The sequence below is a fragment of the Epinephelus lanceolatus genome, chromosome 21 (genome assembly GCF_041903045.1).
Source record: "Epinephelus lanceolatus isolate andai-2023 chromosome 21, ASM4190304v1, whole genome shotgun sequence".
In the NCBI taxonomy this organism is placed as follows: Eukaryota; Metazoa; Chordata; class Actinopteri; order Perciformes; family Serranidae; genus Epinephelus; species Epinephelus lanceolatus.
In genome coordinates this window covers 20,685,453-20,710,722 of record NC_135754.1, presented here as the reverse complement: position 1 = coordinate 20,710,722, position 25,270 = coordinate 20,685,453, and the positions used below count along the sequence as shown (strand labels likewise).

General features: G+C 40.7%; 1 protein-coding gene across 2 annotated transcripts in view; it reads right to left on the bottom strand.

Annotated features, from left to right (window-relative positions):
- pcdh15b (protocadherin-related 15b) overlaps positions 1–25,270 on the bottom strand; it is a 362,569-nt gene that overhangs the window by 39,870 nt on the left and 297,429 nt on the right. The window contains exons 30-35 of one of the 2 annotated variants that reach the window (XM_078163507.1): positions 17,627–17,857; positions 16,212–16,300; positions 13,706–13,882; positions 12,992–13,210; positions 9,350–9,358; positions 6,558–6,668 (exon numbers count right to left, since the gene is read on the bottom strand). In XM_078163507.1, coding sequence (XP_078019633.1) covers positions 6,558–6,668; positions 9,350–9,358; positions 12,992–13,210; positions 13,706–13,882; positions 16,212–16,300; positions 17,627–17,857 — 836 coding nt within the window. Of the gene's footprint in view, positions 1–6,557; positions 6,669–9,349; positions 9,359–12,972; positions 13,211–13,705; positions 13,883–16,211; positions 16,301–17,626; positions 17,858–25,270 lie in introns of those variants that run through there. The other variant, XM_078163506.1, reaches the window with a different exon arrangement.

Below are 25,270 nucleotides of genomic sequence, written 5' to 3'. Positions count from 1 at the left end.
AATGAACTAACTGTGTATTGCCTCGAGTGAGTGTGTGTATGTGTGAGGTTGTTAAAACTTTCAGATAAAAGTTAATACGGTGTCTCCACGTACAGTCACTATTACACTCTTGTTTGACCAAACCAACACGTGTCAAAGCAGCAGAAACTGGCAAGAGGATAAATTAAACTTAATTTGCTAGAAGACGCACAGAAACGAGGGAGCTACAGTAAGTGGTGAGGAAAATATGACTAAATTGCACGATAATAAAGAAACTTTCTGAGGCAGCGGAGAGTGGATGGGCAATAATGTCCTTCAGTACTGTTAGGGGTGGAGACGTGGGACAGAATTAATAAAAAGTGGACGTAATTTCACCATAATCAGCAAAAAGCATATTAATATTGCCTCAGTTTCTTGGCTGTGATCCACAGCCTTGTAATTAAGAGCACTAGAATTTCAAAAACAAACAAGTTGTGTGCAAAGCAAACATTAAATAAACTCATATTTTAATTGGCTGCGAAGGGTCATCAACACAAAGGTCATTCCTAGAGGACTTTTATTTTTACAGTGGTACTGAAATCGATGAAATCCATGATGTAAACTAAAAAGGAAGCACTCAAAGTGAATGTTGTTCTGTGAACAGATTGTTGACCTTCATTTTATCTTTTGTATAGTGAGGACATTGGTATGCATTACAACAAGAGAACTGACAAGGAAAGAGCTGCACGCCGCTGAACTTTGTGAAGATAAAATTGCAGGGTTTATCTGCGACTGTTAATGCATTCAAAAATCAGAGCTTTGTTTGGCGTTTGTTTGATGTGGGGTTACAAGGCTCTGCATAATGCCGCCTCTACATCATGTCAGTGTCTTTGACCAGTGCAAAAAGTAAAATTAAGGGAAGAGAATGTCCCCAAACCATAAAAGAGGGCCACATTCACAACAGTCTGAGGCTGCTCTAAGAGACTCAGCTGATAAATCCTCGCAAGAGCTCCAAACTCAGGAGTGATATGGGAAAGTTCAACACAGCAACTCAAGTGTGATGAATCAACAACTTTTATTTCAGTGTGTGTGTTTGAGTTGAGGTCACCGGTCGATCAAGAAAAATGTCAGCATGCTTCAATCAGACTTCAAAGACACTTAATGATTAGGCCTTTTCCTAGGACAGTGAAGACATGACCTGCCCTACTTTGCCTTAGTTTGCCTCTCATTGGCTTACTGTGATATTCTTATACTAACCCTAACCAGTCTTCTCTTCATGCCTAAACCCAACCATCCCAATATATTAAGGCAACGAATACTAGACAATTAGCTCTTTTAGAAAAGCTGACATCATCGGAATGCATGCTTAGGTTGGCCATTGGTGAAGGACAAGATGGTTATTTCTCTGCACTGTTTTATATTAAATATTCTATTGTCTAAAACCGAAGATATCCTTTCACCAACAGGCTAGGCTCCAGTATGTGCAAAACTCAGCTACCAGGGTGCTTACCCGCGCTAAGCCTTGGCACCACATCACCCCCACCCTCATTCATCTGCACTGGCTTCTGGTTAAGTTCCGCATAACCTAAAAAGTACTTCTGCTTGCCTACAAAACGCTCCACAACCTCGATCCACCGTACATATCGGACCTTCTCCACCAGCATACCCCATCACAGAACCTGAGGTCCTCTGACTCAGGCCTCCTCTCCATCCCCCGGACCTTTGGGGAGAGAGCCTTCAGTGTGGCGGCCCCCACCCTCTGGAACTCTCTCCCGACGGAGATTTGCCATGCTCCATCTCTGGACACTTTCAAGTCTGCGCTGAAAAGACACTTATACACACAAGCCTTTGGCAGCTAGTCTGTTTAACTTGTTCTGTCTTATTTTGTTTGTTTGTTTGTTTGTTCGTTAAGTGTCCTTGGGTCTTTTGAAAGGCGCTATATAAATAAAAGCTATTATCATTAACATTTTTTTTTGTAGTAGCAACAACCATAGAATTAATACTAGGCATGGGGCAAGAGGTTGTTTTTCACTTCCTGTTTCAAAAACAAATGCAACGCAACATGGGGACAGCCCTCCATTCCGAAACACCGCCGTTCCAAACCACCCCCACTCCGAAACTGATTTTCAATTCCATATCGAGTTTCCTGCATCAAACACTGCTGCCCGCCCTCCGGCCGCACTCGCACAATTCTGAAATTTGTTGTACTACAAAAGCTTGAAATGAACACTAAACTCTTTGTTTTTCATTGAAGATATGTCACTGTCTTCATTTATTATGTATAATTTTGCTAGCAGCAAACACATTTAAAAGGAGCCGCTTGTCAAGTCTTTTTACGTGCTCTGTCTGTGGGCGCGCTCCCGGCCACACTCGCACAACACGTATCCCCGGGGGGTCAGACAGACTAGTGATAATCTGGCTTCAAGAAGCAAAGATGTAGGCCTATCCATGACAACAGTAAGCCAAGTGGAGCTGTAGTTGGGTGTAACCACGCAACATACTGTAATATTCAGAGGAATGAAATTATCAATCAATCAATCAATCAATCAATCAATTTTATTTATAAAGCCCAATGTCACAAATCACAATTTCCCTCAAAGGGCTTTACAGCATACAACATCCCTCTGTCCTTTAAATTATGGAGTGGCTTGCCAGCAGACATTACACATGCAACAAGTACAGCTGTTTTAAAGAAGAGGGCAAAGAGATACCTAATGGCACAGAACACCAACCCATTGCAAATAGGCTTTGTTATGTAATACTTGACTCTACAAACTTAAATGTGAATCTTTGCCGGTTTTATGGTGTTTTAGCAGTATTACAATTTCCTTTGAGCTGTAAAATTCCTATTATTATTATTATCATTATTATTACTTATTTTTTTGTGATCATTTCTGAGTATTTTGTGAGTAATCTACTGGTTTTGTTTTTTGTTTTTGCTTTTTTGGTTGTATTTTGTTTCTTTTTGCCTCGGATTTTCAATTCTATATTGTTTTAATCTATGATGTAATGTGTAATGGACCCCAGGAAGAGTAGTTGCTACCTTGGTAGTGACTAATGGGGATCCAATAAATAATTAAATAAATCAATGAATAAATAAATAAATAAATAAATAAAGTGGGAGAGTAGGGCAGTTAATGCCTTCGCCATGCTAGGAAAAGTAAATTTGCTTCTGGAGCTTTGCAAAGCTTGTTTATTAAGCCCTTTTCTTCCACTACACAAAAAAACCCAGCTAACACCCATTAACATCTGGCTTTTTAATACAATGGGAAAAGTTTTAATTGGCATTCACACCCAGGTCAAATGACTTTGCAGTAGTCACAGGTACTTATCGCCTCTGGCTCCAGTCGGCATTGATGGGAACACAACACCCAAGTGAAGGCGATAATTTTAGCTTCTTTAAAGGTGAGATGCAATAATGAGCTACCACAAAATACAGTCCATCTACACCCAAGCAGCACTCCAACATCTATCCAAATTAGTCTGCACTGAGTTTGAAAAAGAGACCAAATAAGTACGAGATATATAAAAAGTTGGCCAAATTTTGTATTGACTCTCAAACTGATCATTCTGGGGCTGCTTATATAAAGGTATTACAACTTTACATATACTTCCTTGTCCATATTAACAAGTGTTTATCACTTTTTAATAAAGTCTGTCTGAATATTCTTTAGAATGTGTAATAGTGTACTTGTATTAATATGCTATCATATTACCATATCAGTGGCATAAATTGATCTCAAAATAACAATAACTTAGCTTATTGCAGTTATATCTGGGACAATATATTGCCAAACTGAAGTAGTTATTGTAACATGCCTATCAATGATGTATTATTTATCTTTAAGTTTCAATAAATATTTTGAGCAACACATTCTTTACAAGATGTTGAAGTCCACAGGCTGAAACGTACTGACATATTGTGTAAGCACAGTCGTCTTATCATTCATCAGTTTGACAAGAAACTGGCTCAAGATATGACCAATTAGTTTAACTGCTGGCCTGTGCTGGCAGCCATTAAAATATGGTTGTTGAACAAGTCTGTTGATGGTGTGGACGTGCGTCAATCAGTGACCCAGAGAACACCAGCAGAGTCCACATTCCCCATTAAGGCGGTTTTGTTTGCTCAGAAGGTGAACACTTCTACAAGTCATGAAATGAATTACATCTCTAAAGTAAACAAGGATGTGACAGAGTTTGAACGTTGAGCTGTTAATCCACCTTGTTCTGTATAAAAGCTACGAACATGGAATGCGGAGACAGAAGCACAGAATCAACATCAGTCTAAAAAGTGTGAGCTGGCAGAACAGGATGGGTGTGACATTTTGTTATGTGTGTGACCCACCAATGGGAGATTTTAAAAAGCAGCTAGGATCTATGAATGAAGGGTCTTTGGAGGGTCTTTGTTGCGGCAGTGTTGCAGGATCTTTGTGTAAAGAGTTATTGTTTCTATGTTGTCACTTTTGCACTGTTGCATTTTGGTTTTACACTACAAACATCGTCATCTTGGGTTGAGAGGATTTTAATATGAGCTACCAATGATGGATTTTGTTGTTGAGTTTGAGCTCAGCACAACTAGAAAGAAAGAAAATAGGAAAAATGGACTCTATACAAGACTAAAAAAAGATGACGCTGGACTGGAATAATAATTAATAGATACACTATTCCTTAAGGCTGTAAAGATGTGTATTTACCCAGGCAGTTTTTGTTTCTTTAGCTCTTATTATTTTTCAAATATTTTATTATTTCACTATGCTGTTGTAAAATGATGTTGAAATTGTTTTAATAAAGATTTAAGTGGAATAAAAGAAATGTCCTGAACTCAAATATTTCAGTTATTGTCAGGGATTATGGAGCAGCTTATTTTTCTTCATATTATACACACTCTGACTTCGTATTAATACAAAGTCAGAGTGTGTATAATGCGTCTGCTCATAACATGGTGGCTTATGTTGGTAATTGTCATTTTTGTGCTGGTTTATAGTTTCAACCATTAGTGAGGTGGCTGTTATATCTCTTGAGACCAGCTGTATTTTCCTGCATACTGCAGGAAGTATGTGTTGTCGGTACATAAAATAAGTGACTATTACATCGAGTATCCAAAAAAAGTCTATAAGAATATTGTAATAGAATATAAGCAGCTGATAAAATTGGTGGACAAGAACATCCTAGATATGATCATCTCTTTCATACAGTCATCCGAAGGGTCTGATGAAGTCGACGGGCCGTACGTTTGACACCCCTTATCTAAATATTATATGTAAATATTTGAAAGGAATTCAATATACATTTTTTGCAGTATCAATACACCAATACCAGCTGTGCTTTCTCACACTCTTTTCTCCAACAGCAAGGTGACACACACAATACTAGAGTTTCCATATAGCTCCGCCTCCTCTCACTCTCAAGCCCCTTTTACACTGCCAGATTTTCCGTGAATGTTGGGCTGTTTTGCCGGCAAGCTGTGAGCGTTTATACACACAGAGCCGGATTGGCGAGTTGATCCGAGGTGCCCAATTTTCCGCCTCGTAGGGTAGACATATTGGCGGAACCTTTTTAGTTTAAACAGATTGAGGTGGCCTTCCGCAACGGGAGGGGCTGTTGAGGACTTGAGGGAGGAGCTGTTGATGACGCTGCACGTGCGAACCACTGGCGGTGGATAAACAGGAAACAGCTGATAGCAGGAATTAGCGAGCAGCTAGTAGCAAGAGGGAAACGCAAACCTGACAGACGCTGTAAAGATGAGCAACTGGGGAGACAAGGAATAGTGCACCCTCCTTGTCCTCTCAAACGAAGAGGCCATTAACCGTCAGATGATGGGGACGGTGAAGAACGGGCCAACTTATGAGAGAATCACCAAATGACTGAGCAGCCACGGCTTCCCTCCCACGTCACTGTTTACGTCACACGCTGAGCTACACATTTTGTTACTTGCTCACGCCCCCATTGACCCGAAAAAGGCATATTCTGTATAAACAAAAGTAGGTAGGCGGCATTTTGCCGCACTCCCTGATTTTGTTTTTATACTGCCAATGCTGAAAAAAGACTGATTGGGCTTTCCTGCAAATTTGCACAATTCCTGTCTAAAAAGGGCTTCAGAAACATGTGTTTACATGACAAAACCAGTATGAAATCAAAAGTCAGTTTTCCCTATGGTATTGAAAATGGTCTTTATTATTTTTCAAGGTATTGTATTCAAGTTAGAAATTCCAGTATCGTGACAACACTAAACTGCATTTCCCAAGTGCGTTACACGACATAGTACAGGTGACGTAAACATCAAAAGTCTGGCTTTTTTGGGGGGGTAAATAGTATTCAAACTACATTAAACCCAAGTGTGTAGAGCCTTCTTTTTGCCTTCCTTCTGGTCCTTTTGCACCTTAGCATTTGGTTTTGAGTGTGGTCCCTGGTCCTGTCCCAACTTATAGAGTGTCATATAATATAATGTTATGGGACTGACCGCATGTGTGGACACCACAAAGCTCTCAAAGCAGAGGACGGCACACTGCCAAAGGCTGGAGTTTAACAGTCATAGAAATGTGAGCTAATGCCTCTGCTTTGGCTCATCAATGTAAATGCCACTTTCACACTTCACTTACATGGCGTTGTCACCCAGCTCTTCATACAGGTTGTTGGCAGTGCATCCCCCAGGTTTGCCCGTTGGCAGTGCCATCTGGATACGGGCTGTTTTGGCACACTCTGCCTGGCGTCTGGACACAGCAGAGAGGAAACACAGGGTTAGGTATCAAAAGTTAAGAGTAAAATCCCGACCTTTGAAAGTAGTGAAACGGTCATGAGCAGGGCAGGAGGGCTTATAACATCAGTGCTTTCATCTCTAGCTGAGTCCTTAAGTGAGTTTTCATGTCAACTTCATTTATTTCTGTATGTTTTCAGATCGTGCAATTCTAACAATGTACACATGTTTTATACACAATATCTCATAATAGCATAGTGTAATGTAGTGTCTGTCTGTCCACCATTTTGGCTCAGACTGAAATGCCTTGACAACATGAATGAATAACAATGCAATTTTGTACAGACACTGAAACTCTCCAGAGGATAGAGACTGACTCTGATGATACCCTGAAATTTTCTCTCGCACCACAATGAGGTTGACATTTTTGTTTTTGGTGAAATGTCTCAACAAGTTTTGGATGGATTGACGTGAATTCTGCACACACATTCACGTGTTCCTGTTCCTGTTCATCTCAGGATGAACTGTAATTACTTTCGTGATCATTTAAGTTTTCCTCCAGGGCCATCATTGGATCAAATTCTCAGTTTATCCAGTAATTTGACTGATGTTTTTTTGTAATTATTTTCAATGAGAGTGGGATGTTTTGCTTGCTGCTTTTGCGTTGCTAAGTGCTACACAATTTTCTTCTCTATGCACCTCACCTTTTTGCAGCAGCACGCCTCGAGTTAAAAAATACTTCAACTCAGAGTGTTAAAAGCAGCCAACATCATCTGCCCCCCCCCCACCCACAATTGTCCAATCAGATGAACTGAGCCAGGCCTTCTGTGGTGGAAATGACAATAAGTGGTAGCGTAATGTTAGCTCGCCTTTAACGTCACCCTACTAGGCAAGCTGCAAGACGTATCTGAACAAATTGTTCCCTCAACTACTTTCTGATGTTTCCCAACAGTAATAAGGCATGACAATTGACAAGAGATTGTCAGTTGCTTAATTTGCATTATTCACATCATTCGCAATTTTTTTTTATTTACACCCAGTGTGAACACAACATAAGATCAGCTTTTGGTACTACCCATGATTTTTCCTCTTTCTAAGGGTTTCATGTACCCACACAACTCTGCATTTCCCTGTGACCAACATACTCTTTGGGAGCAGTTTCTAACCCTCAATCAGAGCCAGAGCAGGTGCCCCCTGCCTATGTTGCAAGTTCACTTCACCACAAAATAGCTTAAGGACATGTGATTCAGTGGTTGCCTTGCAACAATTAAAAAAAGACGCAGTAAGCCGCAAAACGCGCTCTGTCCAATCAGGGCGTTAGCATTTATCACAGAGCCACTAGTATTGCTGTAGAGTCTTATTCTCTTAGGGTGCTTCCAGACCTAGGGTTCGCTTGCTTTGTTACAGAGTTGTATAATTGCCTAGAGTTGGTTCATGTTCTCACGGCAGCATTTACAAGCAGACCAGATCAAATGCCTTGTGTGAGAAAGCTGCTTTTGATTGGTCAGAATTTCCATGTGGAAAAATCCAGGAAGTAAACAAAACGTTGAAGAAGAGTATACTCGCAAGATAAATGTGACACTTTCTAATGTCACAATGGAGGGACAACTACGCAGGTTGATTTTAGCGCTGGTCATCGTGGACTATATTGCTGTCATTGTTCATTTCAGTCAAACCATACAGTTTGAAAACGAGGCGCGGCTCCAACTAGAAAACAACGTTTTGATGCATTGGATGTGCTGAATGTGCATATTAAGGCAGTACAGGAGGAGGTGCACATTATTAATCCTCCAGGACTGCAACATGCTCATGTTTAACCCAAACAATGTGTAATGTGACTGCAGCTGGTTCAGATCCAGGTCAGAACACGTTCTCACCACAAACAATCCGCACCAGAGTTCGTTTGTAACCGGACCAAGACCACCTCTTCAAGAAGGTCTCAGAGCGGTTGTTTTGGTGTGCACCTGAGTGTGATTGCTGTGTTCACACCTGCCCAATTGAACCACACTTAGGGGGCAAACAAACTTGAGTTCGACTGAACCGAACCAAACAGGGCAGGTGTGAAAGCACCTTTAGTCAGTGGTATACTGAATGTTTGTGCCTCTGTTTTTTGACTGAAAACACAAATCCATATAGAATTGTGAATCATTGTCAAACTGTTTAAGGTGCCTCTCTGCATGACAAACTATGTAACACTTACACTAAACAGTGTCAAAGTGGAAATTATGAGACAACAGCACACTGAATTTCCCAATTTCCCAACATTCTCTTGAATTAGTTGCTGTCGTTATCTTTTAAAAGGATCTTACAGAACTTGCTGAATCGTAGCAGCATGTCCACTTCTGTTTTGTTCCTACATGTCCAAAACCATTAAAATGTTAATATGTGACATGCACAACCAACAGGCATTGGTATTCTTGCTATCACTTGTCCAATATCATGATCTGGACTCCTATATGACCACACACACACACACACACACTCTAATAAAAGCATCTTCCTTGGACATTTACTGATTCCGTGTTCTTCAGGATTCATTTGTTCGATTGTCCGCTGTCCTTTCTGTCTCACCGCCCTTACTGATCTCATCCATTTTATTGTACAATGACAGTCAACACATTAATCACAATGAGAGGTGTTTAAGACAGCCATGACATTAATATTTTAGCATGGGAATAATACGAGAGCAGTACTCACTCTTTGAATCTGGCGGTGACAGACGCAGCAGACAAGAGACAGAGAAAGAGAGAGAAAGATTGGTGATTATTAGAACCATAAATCACACAATACCTCTTGTTAGCCAGGTTTACTTTTTGTAATTTACAACCCAGTTGGACAATTGGTCTTCATTACAGTCATTTAGCAACAGAGACTAGTAATTATTATGCTGATGATTACTACTCTGTTTTTCTTTCTTCAAATCTCCTCTGCTCTTCAGTCTGTTGTTATTTGTCTCTCTTTCTCAGCAGGATGAGAAGCGCTCTCCAAAATGCACTGATCCAGTTTACATGTGTGTGTGTGTGTGTGTGTGTGTGTGTGTGTGTGTGTGCCTGTTTATGTGTGTTTGGGAGACAGATGAAATTAATAGCCTTTCACGGTGGTTAGCTAAACAAACTATTAGAATTGGCACTGTGGGACAGGCTGGCATGCTGAATCATCTGGGGAAGTGACTGGCTCAGGTTATAAAATGATAAATAGTGCTAAAGGACGTCCTGTGGGAGCTTTGTCAGCTTTGTCTTATTCTCTGACTGCCTGCATCCTCCTAAAAGAAAATCATAAGTACTCTAAATGACTTGTTATTTCTGTTACCATTGCTATTTAAAGTAAAATCCTGCTTTTTTTTTAGACCCACATGTATATTCATACATTATAGTTTAGTAGCGCCAAATTGATGCTGAAGTAGATGGTTTCATTTAAGGCACAATTATGTATGGGGCGGCAATGCTTAGGCCCAGAAATCACTCCAAAGGTACATTACAAAGAACATAAAAGCTGCAGAAGACAGGATTTATTGCTGGGCTGTTGTGTTTGAATGCAGTAGATTTAATAGCTACACAATAAACCACCTGCCAATGCATGCAAGAGAAGTAAACATGGACATGGAGAGTAAAATAAAAAGGTGAGGGTTGTGCATTGATGGGCAGCTGAAACCTGGTAAGGACTGACACATTTGTTAGTCCTGTCTCTGAATATTTTCCAACCTTCCTAACCTTTCAATGGCAGTAAGCTGCAAGCCCACTTGTTCCTAGTGGGGACAGACACCTTTTAAAAGTTGACAAAAAATAATTAAGTTTCATACATATATATTTTTCAAAAGGCTGAGTTATTTCCTGAAACAGCTCGACACTTTCGCTCTTAGCTTATGTTTCTCAAACAGGTGTAACTAGTGCATTTGTTGGGCACTATCTCCAGGTAGGTAGGATCAACTAGTGAATATCATGACATCACCAAGATCATGTATGCCAATTTAAAATAAACTACAGTGCCAATTTCCATCCATAAGTGCAGATATGTGGCAAAATCATATGGTTTTAATTGTTTCTGGACAACAATGGAGCTCTTTGGCACAGAGGAATAAGCTATATTGGGCTTGGGATGACCCTTCGTTAAGTCCCACCTTCAAAAGCAGACTGGCCAATCATAAGCCCCATTACAACTGAGCAGTATGATACCATACAGTTCAGTTCAGTAAGCTTTTTTTCCGTTTCCACTGTAAAAAGTTGTGGATACCAATGGAAGCGTTCCCTACCGTCCCCATTTTTGGTCCCCCCTCTGTTGGGGTACCTAGCACACAGATCTGGTACTAAAAGGTGGAGCTGTGAACACTGCAGTCTGTTGATTGGTCAGTGGCGGACGGTCACTCTGCTCAGGGCTGAGTTGTGGCTGGTTTTGAGGCTCATGTAACCACTGTCCATGAAAGGATGTTTTGCTGCCTTTTCTCTGAGAAAAAAATAATTCTTAATTGGGCTGACTGCTGACGACTTTTAACTGTACGTTCAAACCAGAAGCTTCCAAAGAGGCAAAGATGCCCAAGAAGCACGACTGTCAAAAATATCTGTGGCAGCTTTGGTTGCTCTAGTTGCTCATCACGTGAATCATTGAATGTTCAATCGTGCTTCTCAATTTAAAGGAGCCACAAAGCGGACTACTGGGTTGAAAGCAGCGTAGTTGCTGCTTGCTGTTGTCCAGTCAAAAAGCTCTTAGTTGGCCTACACAAAGTTATGTTTGGTCAGTGAAAACAGAAAACGTATGTCATCCCATTCAACCCAAGCAAGGAAGACTTGCATGCCACGTCGCAACATTAGCCTGCAATTCTCTCCTCTATTACTAACATTACACACTTTAGAACTCACTAGACCAACCAACTACCACTGTGACGCGGTCCCAAGCCTCATTCTTTTTATTTTGGTCTCTGTAACGGAACAGCGACACATTATAAAGGACTGAGTGGGCGCGAATGCAAGTAATAAACTTCTCGATATCCATTGTCGGAACAAGTGTGTTGTAGGAACCAAAGTTACATGGCTTGTTCTCTGGGACCCGCTTCATGGAAGCACGTCAGCATTCCCTTTGGTTGTCTCTGAACTGTGTCAGAGCTCATCACCATAAAGTTAAACGAGTTTTAACTCTCCTCTGGAGCCGCTCCGGTTGCTTTGGTCGCCCAAGACACGCGGCTGATGACCAGGTAGCCCAAGTTGCCCAAGTTGCCAGGCTCTCATTGAAAATGAATGACTTCCGGCATTTTGGAAGCTCTGGTTGCTGTTGGTGTGAACGTACAGTTAGGTGGAACGTTTACTTGTAATGTTACTCAATGCATGAGGTGACGACGTGAATCCATCAGCACACCTTAAATTTCACTGTGACAACTTTGATCATTACTTTAGTTTTTATATGACATACACTTTTAGTAATGAGTGAATCTTCAAGAATTTACATATATATTAATCTCGAGCGGAACGGCATATATCCAATCCTCACTTGGAGAAAAAAAATCTTTGAGCAGGATGTGAGCAGTGAGGTTGCATGTAGGAGAGCTATGGCGGCTAATAACATGAATGACCCTAACTCGAGCCAGTGTTTGGTTTGTCACTACTGGGCTACTGTAGAAACATGGTGGGGCAACATGGCGATCTCTGTAGACGCGGACCCACTCCCTATGTAGATATAGAAGGCTCATTCTAAGGTAACACAAAGGCAATAATTATTTTCAGGTAATTATACACTAAAGAATATTATATTCTATTTCTGCGACTAAAGCTATGCTGAATGTATACACATGCTGCTTTTGCTTTGTAATGATTGTAACAGTGAACAAACACCTACCATGCTTTACAGGAACAGTGTTGCAGTTTGTCTTACTCTGTGATCTCTAGGCTTTAGCTTTTAACTATCTTTATCTATTTAACTTGTTTTTGCTGCTGAGTGAGTTTGACATCCTGGATGTATCCATCAAACACATATTGTAAACCCTTGAGACTGCTTCTCTGTGAAATTGCTTTTGTTGTTTTCCAAAAACTAAATAATACTTCTTCAGGGAGTGCAGTTAGTGGTAGTGTGGGCTCCATGCTGGCTCTGACAGCTTGACAGACCATCAGCAGCTAACGACCACAAAGGGGCGGGGTCTTAGCAGGACCAGCTCACTGTCGGTTTTTGACCTTTTCATGGGATTTGTTGATAAAAAGAAAGTAAACTACTGTAAAATATGGCCAACACAAGCCAATAAGAAGGATAGTAAGCTCGTACAGTCTCATTCGGTCGTTAGTGTCTTTAAGTTCCATTTCTATTCAGAAACTGCCATAAAACAAACTAAAACAACACCTACACATAAGTCATACTCACTGTTTGTAGGTGATAATGACAATCAGTATGGCTGGGACACAGCAGATAATGATAATAACTGCCAGAGCCAACAGCGCCCCCTCTGTGTAGCCTACAGTCTGCACAGCTTTCTTCACGCTGGTCACCACCTCAGGGGTTCGGATCTCCAGAATCCGTCCACCAGGAGGGAGGAAAGGCTGGAACTCTTTATTGATGTCCAAGAGTTTACCATCAAGAAACCTTGGGAGAAGAAACACAGTGATGTAACTGACAAAAAAACTATAAATTGACCTCTAATATTCAGTGCAAGTGATGCCAACATCAAACCAGTGGTAATATGCGGTGGTAAAGGCCAGAACTCTGTGCCAGCTAAATATCAGAAAAGTTATCCATGCAGCAAATTGGTCTGTTAGTCAGCAAGTTGCCCACTTACTTGTGTGGTTATACTTTTTTGTTTTGTAAAAATAGCACCCAGTTAAATTGACGACTGACACAATTCGTGAGAACTTTTCTTGATCGTCTAAGCTGCCAGAAAGAACAAGACTGACTTCAACAAAATAACCTGCACACTTGTGTGAATGGCAGCACTCCAACAAAACTAATTGAGGCCAGTTAAATTAGGAATTACTTAATTGCCATGTAATTTAGGTTCAGTCCTATCTCATTTTATGATATAAAGATTTTGGAGTGCTGCCACTTTACTTTTTATGGATTTGTTGTTGGCAAAGTTCTTACTTGTAGAGCTCCTGTCTCGATACAGCTCTATTTGTCAGCGGGTCGATGGCATAAATCATGAGGTCCGACTTGGTGTAGTCTTCCTGCTCCATTCCGTCACCATGGCGATGGGGGCCAATGGTTTCCACAACAACCTTTGCGCCCGGTATCTGTTCCTGGACGTAGCGCTCCAAGATGCTGAGGATTAAAAAGGATGGATTGTGACGCCTTCAGGATATATGTCGAGACATGGCTGACACACACGTTAATCAACACATATACAAAAATACACACCTTTGTAGACACAAACATGTGCTTACAAGACCCCGGTCACACCACACAAACCAAACAGGCACACAAAACCACACACACATTTTATTCATCCTGTCAGCTAAGCAGAGTCATGCTGTGAAATATTGATTTCTGTCCCGCCAGAAACACCTGCTCACAGCAGGAAATGTCCCACTAAGGTGTGTGTGTGCGTGTGTGTAAGAGGGGTAGAGAGAAAAGATGGTAAGTACTTTAAAATGTCATTATCCACTAATGTGTGTGAGGAAAAATAAAGCAGTAACCTGACTGAGCTGTGTATTATGGACAAAATATATATCATAGAATGAATAATGCAGTTTGTGTTTAGCATAAACATTTTTGCCTTTATTCAAATGAATGAAAATACATTTGGCAGACTGTGAAAGAAGATATTTTTACTTGATTCAAGCAATTCCTGAAACAGGCTGAGCTGCACTGAGGCAAAGGCAGAATATCTCCCATTAAAGCTGCTACTGTGGTGTTGATAAGGTTATGTTTTCATGGCTCAAGCCCCAAATGTTTTGAGTGTAGCACGGAATATCATAAAGAGTGTGTGTTGGCCTCAAGAGATGGAGGGTGGAGGAGGATAATAAAAGTGCGAGCTGGTGGGGGCTAGGTAACACACAACGTGTTTGTGAAAACATGGATGCTTCACCCACATCTTCCCACCTGCAGCACAGAAGATACAATCAGCACCGTTTCAAGATCAGTGTCACCAGTTTGTTGTCTGACCAAATGTCTCCCCTTCTGTTCCTGAGATATGATGTAAAATAATAGCCTGAAAAGCGTTCTTTCAGAACATAATGATGTAACAGTGAAGTTGACCTTTGACCTTTTGGATTTAAAATTTCACCACTTTCTCATTATATCCTGTTAGACATCTGTGTTAAGTTTTGCCACAATTAGCAAAAGACTTTTGGAGTTATGGCCAAAAACACTGACCTTGACCTTTGACCCTCGACCACCAAATTCTACTGAGTTTATTCTACAGTTCAAGTGAATGTTTGCTCCAAATTTGAAGAAATTCCCTCATGCTGTTCTTGAGATATCACGTTCACAAGAATAAGATGGATGCGAGGTCACAGTGATCTTGACCTTTGAGCCTTGATCATTGAGATCTCATCCTTCATCCTCAAGTCCAAGTCAACCTTTGTGCCAAATTTGAAGAAATTCTCTCAAGGTGTTCTTTAGAAATCATGCTCACGAGAATGAAACAGACAAGGTCACAGTGACCTTGACCTCTAAACTATGACCACCAAAACCTGATAAGTTCATCTTTGAGTCCAAGTGGACATTTGTGCCAAATTTACAGAAATTTCATTGAGCTGTTTTTGAGATAATGCGTTCACAAGAATGAGATGAATGCAAGGTCATGGTGACCTTGATTTTTAAACCTTCACCACCAAAATCGAGTCCAAGTCAACCTGTGAGCCATATTTGAAGAAATTCCCTCAAGGCGTTCTTGAGGTATCACATTCACGAGAATATCTGTGTTTTTAACGGTACCATGCTTGTAATTTCGTTCTGCTTTGCATCACTGATGTTTTTGCTGAATGACAATAAAAGGATCTTGAATCTTGAAGACAGACAAGGTCACAGTGACCTTGACCGCTGACCACCAAAAAGTAATAATTTCAGTGATGAGTCTGCGTGAACATTTGTGCAAAATTTAAAAAAAAAAAAGTTCCCACAACGATACTGCATTCAGGATGGGAATGACGTATGTACGTATGAAAGGATGGACAACCCGAAAACATAGTGCCTTCGGCCATGGCTGTCGGCGGCGCTGAGACATGAAACGCCAAACAATTAAAGTGAGTTTTATGAAGAGATTAAAAAGAGGTCACAGAGCTGAGATCCTTGGACAGAGAGTTCCACAGCTCAGGGGCCTGAATAGCAAAAGCTTTGTTTTTCACCTTTAACATTATTCTGTGAAATCACATACATATTCAGAGGTATTATAGTATAAGACGAGTTATCTGAGATGAGTCAGCAGCTGCTTATCAGAGTCTAACAATAGACTTTATGTAAGCAGAGGCTCAGTGGTTCACCAGAGAAGGTGTCCATCATCAGCTTTTTCCAATGTTGAAGGCACTTGCTAACCTGAAACTGACCTGCTCTCTTGATAAGAGCTTCAGTATACTTCCTAAAAATAAAAAAAATCTTAACATTTCTTGGTTATAAGTGTCACAGTATAATGCAGTATAATGTACATTACCTGAGCAGCTTGTCTTTGTTTTTCTCCACATAAGTTGGAGGGACGTTTGACACAACCACCTGCATGTCCAGCTGGTTCACGACTGACACCTACACAACAGAGAGAAAAAAAATGCAATTAAAGCTCATTTTAGACTGAGCAGAAAAACGAATGTTCAGCTGTAAAATATTTCACTAAACCTCATCAGATGGCACTTCCACAGCTTTGTATTGGAAAAGATAACAGTTAAAATCCAACTATGTTTCAAGCTTGTTACAATTCAAATTTGTTTTCACATTCTGGGAATTAATGATACGATGCAATACGATACAATATAATACGATATTATGCATTATACTTTAAAATTCATCTTGGACTCGAATGAAAAGCATACATCAGAAAAAAACATAGAAACAAATACTACACATAGCAGTATTGCACATCAGCCACTTGTGTTGCACATAACACCAGCACACAACAGAGCACCATGAGCAAAGCACAACACCACCCCTAAGCATCAAGCAAAATAATTTAAAGTCTTAATTGAGGTTAGCAAATCTCACTGCAATTGAGTTAAATTATGCCACTTTATTGGTGTTGAGAGAAAAACGTAGAATATAAGTTGGAGGAAATGACTCCAAAAGCATTCATACAGACATTACAAAATGAAATTCAAGGACTTACAAAGTACTTTTTCAAGCACAGTTTTCTCTTCATTTTCAAGGACCTCACTCAAAGCAAAAAAAATCTTTTTCAAATCTACACTTTTATTAAATATGACTAAATTATGTGATCAATGTCTCTCTTTTCAGTTAAAGGTTACCCATCACACTCTCTTTAGGCATAAATCATTGACTAAACATTTGAATGTCATAGAACCATCTGAAAGGAGTGCAAGGAAATTAAGCCAGCTGACACAGCTGTGTTTCATATATGGCGGCGCTATCACATTGGCGCATAGCTGAAAAGAGAGGAAAACAAATCATGCTGAAAGGCAGACTCTTTAAGTTTAGCTATACCAGTATGGGCCTACTGATTTTGTCGGGGCTTTCCTCATTTGTGTGTGGAAGGGCAGAGAGGTGTGCTCTCTCTGCCTTGAGGCTTTCCACGTAGGTGCGTGGAAGGGCAGAGAGGTGCGCTCTGTCTGCATTAGGCTTTCCACATAGGCACTTGGAAGAGGCTTTCTGTGTGGGACTAGGAAGGGCAGAGAAGCCCCAAAACAGAGCCATACTGTCAAATGGAAATAAAGCTTTCTTTGACTAAAGCGGTCCTGACTGAAGTATATTTGAAACTTTCCCAAAACATTGTGTTAATTCAAAACCATGTGCAGGCCTGGAAAACAGTTTTTCTAATTTCAGAACTTTTCCATAAATTTCATGACTGTGGGAAACCTGTATTAAACTTGCTACCAACATAAAAAATATAAATATACCTACCACTATCTCCGCCTTACTGCTGTGTCCTTTACCATAGTTGTCCGTAGCAACCACCTCAAACTTGAAATATGACCGCCTCATGTTCCGGTACATGATTGCTGTCTTCACCACGCCGGTGTATGGCTCGATGACAAAGCCGTCTTTAGTATCTTTACTGTCTTTGCCAGCAGGAGGGGGAATGATGAGCCTGTACATCATAGAGCTGTAGTTACCGGTGTCTTTGTCCAGAGCCTGTAAAATGAGGAAAACAAGAATCACAACACAGTGTCATTATTGTAATCATCTTCATAACACCACCAAAATATCATCATCATTATAATCACTGTTATAATGAAATGTCATCATCATCATCATCAGCGACGCAAACACTGTGATCAAGTCATTGTTGCTATTATCATAATAATCAATTATATGTTCTGGGGTGATTATCATCACGACTGTGAGCGCTTTGATTCCAGGTGTTTGAGCAGCTGATCAATATGCAGCGCTGCCGTGTATATTGATTACTTCAGGACTGATATCTTGTATTTGTCCCTCACCAAAAGGACAAATATTATTGCTGCTTTTTCCTCACTTTATTTTCTCGTGGGAAAACCTGCTCTGTTTGTTTGTGCTGTTTAATGTAGTACTCTCAATCAGCAGTAGGGGGTAAAGTGGTGCTTTGAGCTGTGTGCAGGCCTATTCATCTGTTCTGTCATTCTGGCTAACCATCAAGTTTCTCCCTCATTCACACATACATGCAAACCTCACATTCACGTCCAGACACAGACGCACACTCAGACAGACATTGATTTATTGCTGGCTCTTTACAAGAAGGGCTGGGAGTATAGACTACAGATTCAGCTCTGAGACACCCACCACATCAAAGGTAACGCTATGATAGCAAGAGACACAAATGTTTTATTTTTCTTATGGGCAGGGGATAAGGAAATGGAGGCAGGAAAGAAAAAGAAGACATAAAGGAAATAAGTAGGTATACATATAGAAAGATGAGGGAATGAGGGAAGACTGAGGAAAGAATTGCTGTACAGATATTTCTTTTTCTTGGTGTTCTTACTTGCAGTTGTGAGTGGTACAGTTAGGATAACTTTTCAGCAATACATCAATACCTGCAGTAATATCAACCACCTGTTTGAACTGCAATAGTACAGGTGTGGAGTACAGACCTGATTATTTTCTATTGCACCTAGAAAGAGTATAGCTGTGTCCTAAATCCACATACATACAAAGTCTAAGTAGGTGGAAACTGGAAAAGTGACAAGATTAATAATTCTGGATGTTGGTGAAAAAGCTCCAGGAAAATACTTAGAGCTGAACTGCTGGAAAAACACTGTGCTGGCTCAGTTTCTGTCACAGTTTGATTGCTTTTGCTCTGTTGCATCATTTTCTGTAAGTATAAAACAGTAAGGTATGTTGATGTCTTGTGTGCCAACCAGTGTTGTCGTACTCCAGGCCAAGACTGGTCTCCAGATCACCTTTGTAAGCTCTTTATCTCATCTCAAAATCACCCGCATTTTTACTCAGCCTTGTCTTGGTCTCAGACAAAGAGGATTCAGGTTTTTATTTAAAGACCGGTCAAGACCACAGCTGCAGGGTTTAACTAAATTGCCTGCTCAAAAAAGGAGTGTTGAATAAAGTTGGTTAAGTTGATTCAACTCCATAGTGTGTGTTTGTATTTGTTTGCTCATAGAAAACAAAGGACAATTCCCACACGTAAAATTCACCTCTGCAGTGTCCTCTGATTATTTTATCACGCCATTTCTCATGGTACACTTTCACCTGGGCCACACTGCCTGTGTGAGAAGCATGTGACGACTACCTTGCTGAATTGCTGTGGCTTGCACGCGTAAGGTGTTCACACAGACAGTGTTGCTGCTGCGGCCCTGCTGCAGAGCTGCCTGCTGCTAAAACTACTGTATTTCCACAATTAAAGGCCAATACTACCATCACTTATGGAGCAGTGCAAGCCACTGGATTTTCAGCTTCATGGTCTTGCAAATATTTCACAATAAAAAGCCTTTTCTTAACAAATGAAGGGATTATATCCACAGAAACACTGTCAAAAGGCTTTTATTTTGAAACAGAAACAGGAAACATTCAGTTAAATAAATATTTATATTATTTCATTTCTGTCAGTGATCTAGACATTGAAATTGAGAGGTGGTATAATATAAATGTCAAAAGACCATTTTCCCAGGTAGTTTTACCGAAAACCTCGCACGTTATGTGGGAAAAAAATAGGCAAATCTCTTATTCTCTGATGTGCCTCAGCTGAGCAGCAGCTGAGGAGCAGCCGAGCAGCACCTGAGCAGGTGCTCCCCATGCTGGCAGTGTGGCCGCTCTAACCTGTTAACACCGTGCCGAAAAAAACAATACAAGCGGTTCCGCAATGTACATGCACTGCTCATACAGGCAGGGTGCCCCAGGTCTCATACATACACACATATACGCTATACACAGGCATGGCAATAAAAGAGATACATGAAGTGGAATCTTCAGTTGTTTTCTGTGGGTGATTTGGTGTGAATGTGGATCTTTCAGATCAATTTTAGGAGTGCATATGGTTTGCATGTTCCACATTTTATTGTAAGTGAGTCATGCAGTGTGGGACTCACACTGGTCTGGCCTTGGTTTTGACTTGATCACCCTGCCCTCAAATCAAATCCAATACACTTCTTATCCCTAGCACTTATCCCTTACCCCTCCCTTTTGCGCATTCATGTCAAGGGGTAGGGCAAAGTGTTAGGGCTACATAACCCTCCGAATGTAGTTTTTTCAGAGGCACACTTTAAACCAAGTATTATTAGAAAACATCAGTAAGATGGCTCCACAAGAAACAAAAGAAACCCGCAAATGTATTTTCTTTGTTAATAAAGACTAGTCCATACCCATTGAGTGCACAGTTGCCCACGTACAGTTTCACATGGTGTATGTTTGGGATACAGGTCATAGGAAACTGACGATTAAATAGTCAACTGAACCCATTAAGAAGAGCAATGTATTCAGACAGAGTTTTTGTGAATTTGATAGTACAATTGTGTTACTGAAAGTACAGTAGTGCCATTGGCAATAGTGGGATAGTTAGTGGGCTAAAACTGTACATTAGTAGTTGAGGTAGCACGTTGAAAGGCAGATAGCTAAAGTCATTGCCTTATAGAAGCTCAGTTTTAGTAAGTTTTCCAACCTTTGCCAAGAGGGAACTTTAGATATTGGTCCCTAGATTATGTTCACTGAGTTTCATGCATATCGGTCAAACTTCCTAGGAAGAGATCGATTTTAAGTGTTTTTAAAAAAATTCAAAATGGCGGAAAATCTATATAACCAGAAGTTAAGTTGTTCCTCATGAGGAGAGGCATCTCTGTGCAAAAGTTTCATGTCTCTACGACATACGGGGCATGAGATATGCCCATTCAAAGTTTGCAATTTCAATCGGTTACTATAGCGCCCCCCTTTGGCCAATTGATGTAATATTGCTTCATTCACATCCTCCCATGACCCTCTACCACTGTGCCAAATTTCACATGGATTGATCAAGTCAGTGAGGAGAAAAACGTGGAACAGACACACAGACAGAGTTTTCGTCATTATATAGTAAGATTTGAAAATTATGATTATCACTGATTTATCTTAGTTTGATGATGCTTAAATATATTATTGTCCTTTCTTTATAACAAACATAACAAAAGAAATCGCTAGTATGCTAATGTCTCAGTAGCTAACTAGCTAGCTAGCTATCATTACATTGTTATTGCTGATTTGTGCATGACAGTCCCAGATTGTGTATGCCTCTGTCAACCTGTCAAGTTGTACTTTACATCCATGTCTGTCCTAGTCTGAGTGGGCGGAAGTTCACTGCATAGATCAGCCTCTCATTGGGAACGAGCCACCTGCTGAAGTCCCACCCTACCACCTACGGTTGCGTAGCAGTTTTCAACCGTTTTCAACACGTCCTTTACTAACTTTTGCGGTGTTTGATCTTGCGGGGATGTAGCCATTTTTCTGCCATGGTTCGCGTCCTGTAGGTGATATTTTTGTGGGCGTGTTACACCAAAACCTGTTTCCCCCCGGGAATATTTTTGCAAGCGCACCGTTGCTGTTCACCGCCCAGAATGATTGTGATTGGTTGAAAGAAATACAAGCAGCCAGGGCGTTTTTTTCTCCAATCTTAAAGTGAGAGTCGGCCCAGCCAGACCTTGCTTTTCTTGAGAAAGGTCTGGTGAGTGAGACTATGGGCTCTAGCTTTGCAGACCAGGCGCGGTGGGGCGCAGCGCACCTGCGCTTCACCAACTGGGTGTGGCCAGGCGGATTTTGTAAGTTTGGCACACCGTGCACCTGCCGCAGCTACTCCTCTTTCCCACCTCCGTCCCTCCTACTGGCGCAAGTCGGAAAGAGGGAGGAGAGAAGGCGTGGAGTGGGTTTTACACACATCACACCAATCAAATGAGCCCCTCTCCTCACCCTTAAATGCGCCGCGCGAAGGCGTAATGAGAGTTTACTCAATTCGCCATGGCAGAAGAGAGCAGCAGCGTCAGACGGCCAAACTCCTCCCAGGAGGAAACTTATGTTTTGGTCTGGGAGGTCCAAGCTCGCAGTGTCCGAATATACGGAACTGCGAGCAGACCTCCACGGGCTGATGATGCAAAGGTAGCCTGGGAGGAGGTCACCACAATTGTAAATCAATGTTGCGTTTCTCTCTCTTTCTCTCTTTCTCTCTCGCAGTCTCACTCTGTTTCTTTTCTTTTGACTTTTCTAAGATGACAGATGCTGAATATACAGTGGTGGAAAAAAGTTTTCAGACACCCTTAAAATTTTACACAATCTCAAATATTATCATGAAATATTTGTGGAAAAATCTTTTTTGTGTTTCAAAAGGTGTGGCTGCATTAGACAGATACAAACAAATACAAATTATATTTTTTTGTTTATTGTTTACAAGAAAAACTAACAAAACTAAATTCTTGACAGTTTCAATATGTCAGTTCTCAACATTGTCGGTATCAAAGTCAACAAATAACAGAGAATGTGTTCAAAACTGAACAAAAAATAAATAAACCATCACATCATCAAATTAATATTTAGTAGTCCTGCCATTGGCACGTAGTAGAGCTCTAATCCTGGCTGGCATGTTCCCCACGAGCCTTTCACACTGTTGAGGGGTAATCTTGTCCCATTCTTCTTGAATTACTGCTTTTAATTCTTCTAAATTCTTTGGTTTATGCTTTGAAACAGACCTTTTGATAATCCACCACAGATTTTCAATGGGGCTCATGTCCAGGGATTGAGCTGGCCACTCTAAGGCTGGATTGCACCAACAAGGTTTAATTTAATCTAAGATTAGCTCTAATCAAAGAGTAGTAAAACTAGGTTTAAAATGAGTTAATCCAGGTTTAAAATTAAGCAGAGCTCTGTTGCACCATTTAAAATTAATCTCAGTTTAGTAAAACTCAGTTTAACTGAATTTAAACTTAGTTTAAACTATTTAAATCAATAGGGATAATTGTGGATATCGAAATTAAAATTAATAATTAAATATGCAATTAAATATATGGGCTACATCGGAAGCGTGCTGTCAGGACCCCGGATTTATAAAAAAAAAAGAGGGAGACTGTTTCAACGGGTGCTTTTCCGTTTTCCGTTTAAACGTTACATTGTTGCTAGCTAGCAAAAACGTTAGCCTAACGTCAATTGTGACAGATCGGCTACGTTATGGCTCGGCAGAGAAGCTCAAACTTTTCCTCCTTTGAAAAAAACTTGCTGACCGAATTAATGGAGCAATATGGGCAAATAATAGAAGACAAGAAAACGGACAACAGCACGGTGAAAAAGAAAGATACTGCTTGGCAGCAACTGGCTGACAATTTTAACGGATCGACCGGAGTGAAAGAGAAAAAAGATGTCGCTCAGCTTAAAGCTTGCTGGAAAAACTTAAAAACAAAAGCCAAAAAAGATGCGGCGACTGTGAGACGAGAGATGTTGATCACAGGAGGAGGTCCTCCGCCAAAGAAAGATGATTCACTGGCGGAGAAAATCAATTCCCTCATCCCGCAGCAGATGGAGCCATTACAAAATCCGTATGATGACGACGGCATCTTGGACCAGCTCACTTCAGACTCACCCGGGGAAGATGGTAAGTAATCCAGTCACGCTTTACTGACCTCAGTCAATAATCAGTTATTATTTGGCCTATCCAATTAATTTGCTTTTTCGCCATATATTTTGGTTTATGTTTTGATAGAGATCGTTTTAACACTGCAGCCAGTGCAGCAAGAGGAGCATCTGCAAGACAGTGCTGCTTCCTCTTCTTTATTGTCATCATCCTCCTCATCTGATTTGAACAGCTGCAGGAGAAACAAGCGACCCTACGTGACACACCAGGAAATTTTGGTATTAGAGAAAGAGAAGACTGAAATGGAAATCGAAAATGCCATATTACAGAAAGAAGTATTAAAGCTGCAGAAGGAAGTGTTGCTGCTGAAAAAAAAGAAGATGCTTACTGATAGTTTCACCCTTGATGCCACTTTTTTATCATAAAATGAGAATATTCTACAGTGATTTAACATGTAGCCTACCTCTACTGTAAAATGAATGGGAATTAAAAAATGTATAGCTATCTGCACTGAAATATTTACAAATAAAATAATTTAGAAATAAAATTTCTTCTAATTTCTATTTTTACTTTTCTTCAATGTGTATCTTCTCTGTGCTTCACAGTTTTAAAAAGACACTTGTTGACAGGTCAAGCTACTATTAGTTTATTGATATTGCTTAAAGCAGTATTCAACCAGACATAGTTGGCAGTAACTGAATTATTATGTGGAAATAGACTTTTCACCACAATGTCAGCAATTATTTACAAAAACATTTATTAATATAATTATTCAGAAAAGTGGTTCTGTATTAGAGTTTGCCTCACAGCATTCCCACTTGGATTGGCATTGTGCTCCTCTCTGTCCTCTCTGTCCTCATGTAGGTCCTCATCAGCTTCAAAGTGTAGCTCATCTCCATGCCTCTTTCCAAAGTTGTAGAGAACTGCAACTGCGACAATGACGGTCAAGGTGGTGTCCAGTTTTGTGCGCAGTCCATCTTTAATGCAGGGAAACCTTCTTTTCCATGCTCCAAAGAGTCGTTCTATCACTCCTCTGGCTGCAATGTGACGGGAGTTGTACCTTCTCTCTGCTGGTGTTTGAGGGTTCAGAAGTGGAGTCATCAGGTATGAGCGGCATGGATAACCATTATCCCCAAGGAGATGGCCCTCATAAGCTTGGTTCTCGAGGATGGCACAAAGCTGACTGTTGTCAAAGATCCTGCTGTCATGAGTTGATCCTGGCCAACGTGCTACAATGTTGGTTATTTCAGATTTTTGATCACACACCACTTGAACATTGATGGAGCAGTATCCCTTACGGTTGCGGAAAAGCTCTCCATTCACACCACCAGGATTCTGTATCGGGATATGTGTGCAATCAATAGCACCCAGCACCCCTGGAAATCCAGCTCGCCTGTAGAAACCAGCAGCTGTTTCCACTGTTGGAGAGAATCGGATGTACTGGTTCTTCAGAGATGCAATGGACCGAGACACTCTGCTGACAATACGGCAAACAGTTGAGTTGTGTAGACCGAACAGGTCTCCATCCACCCTCTGAA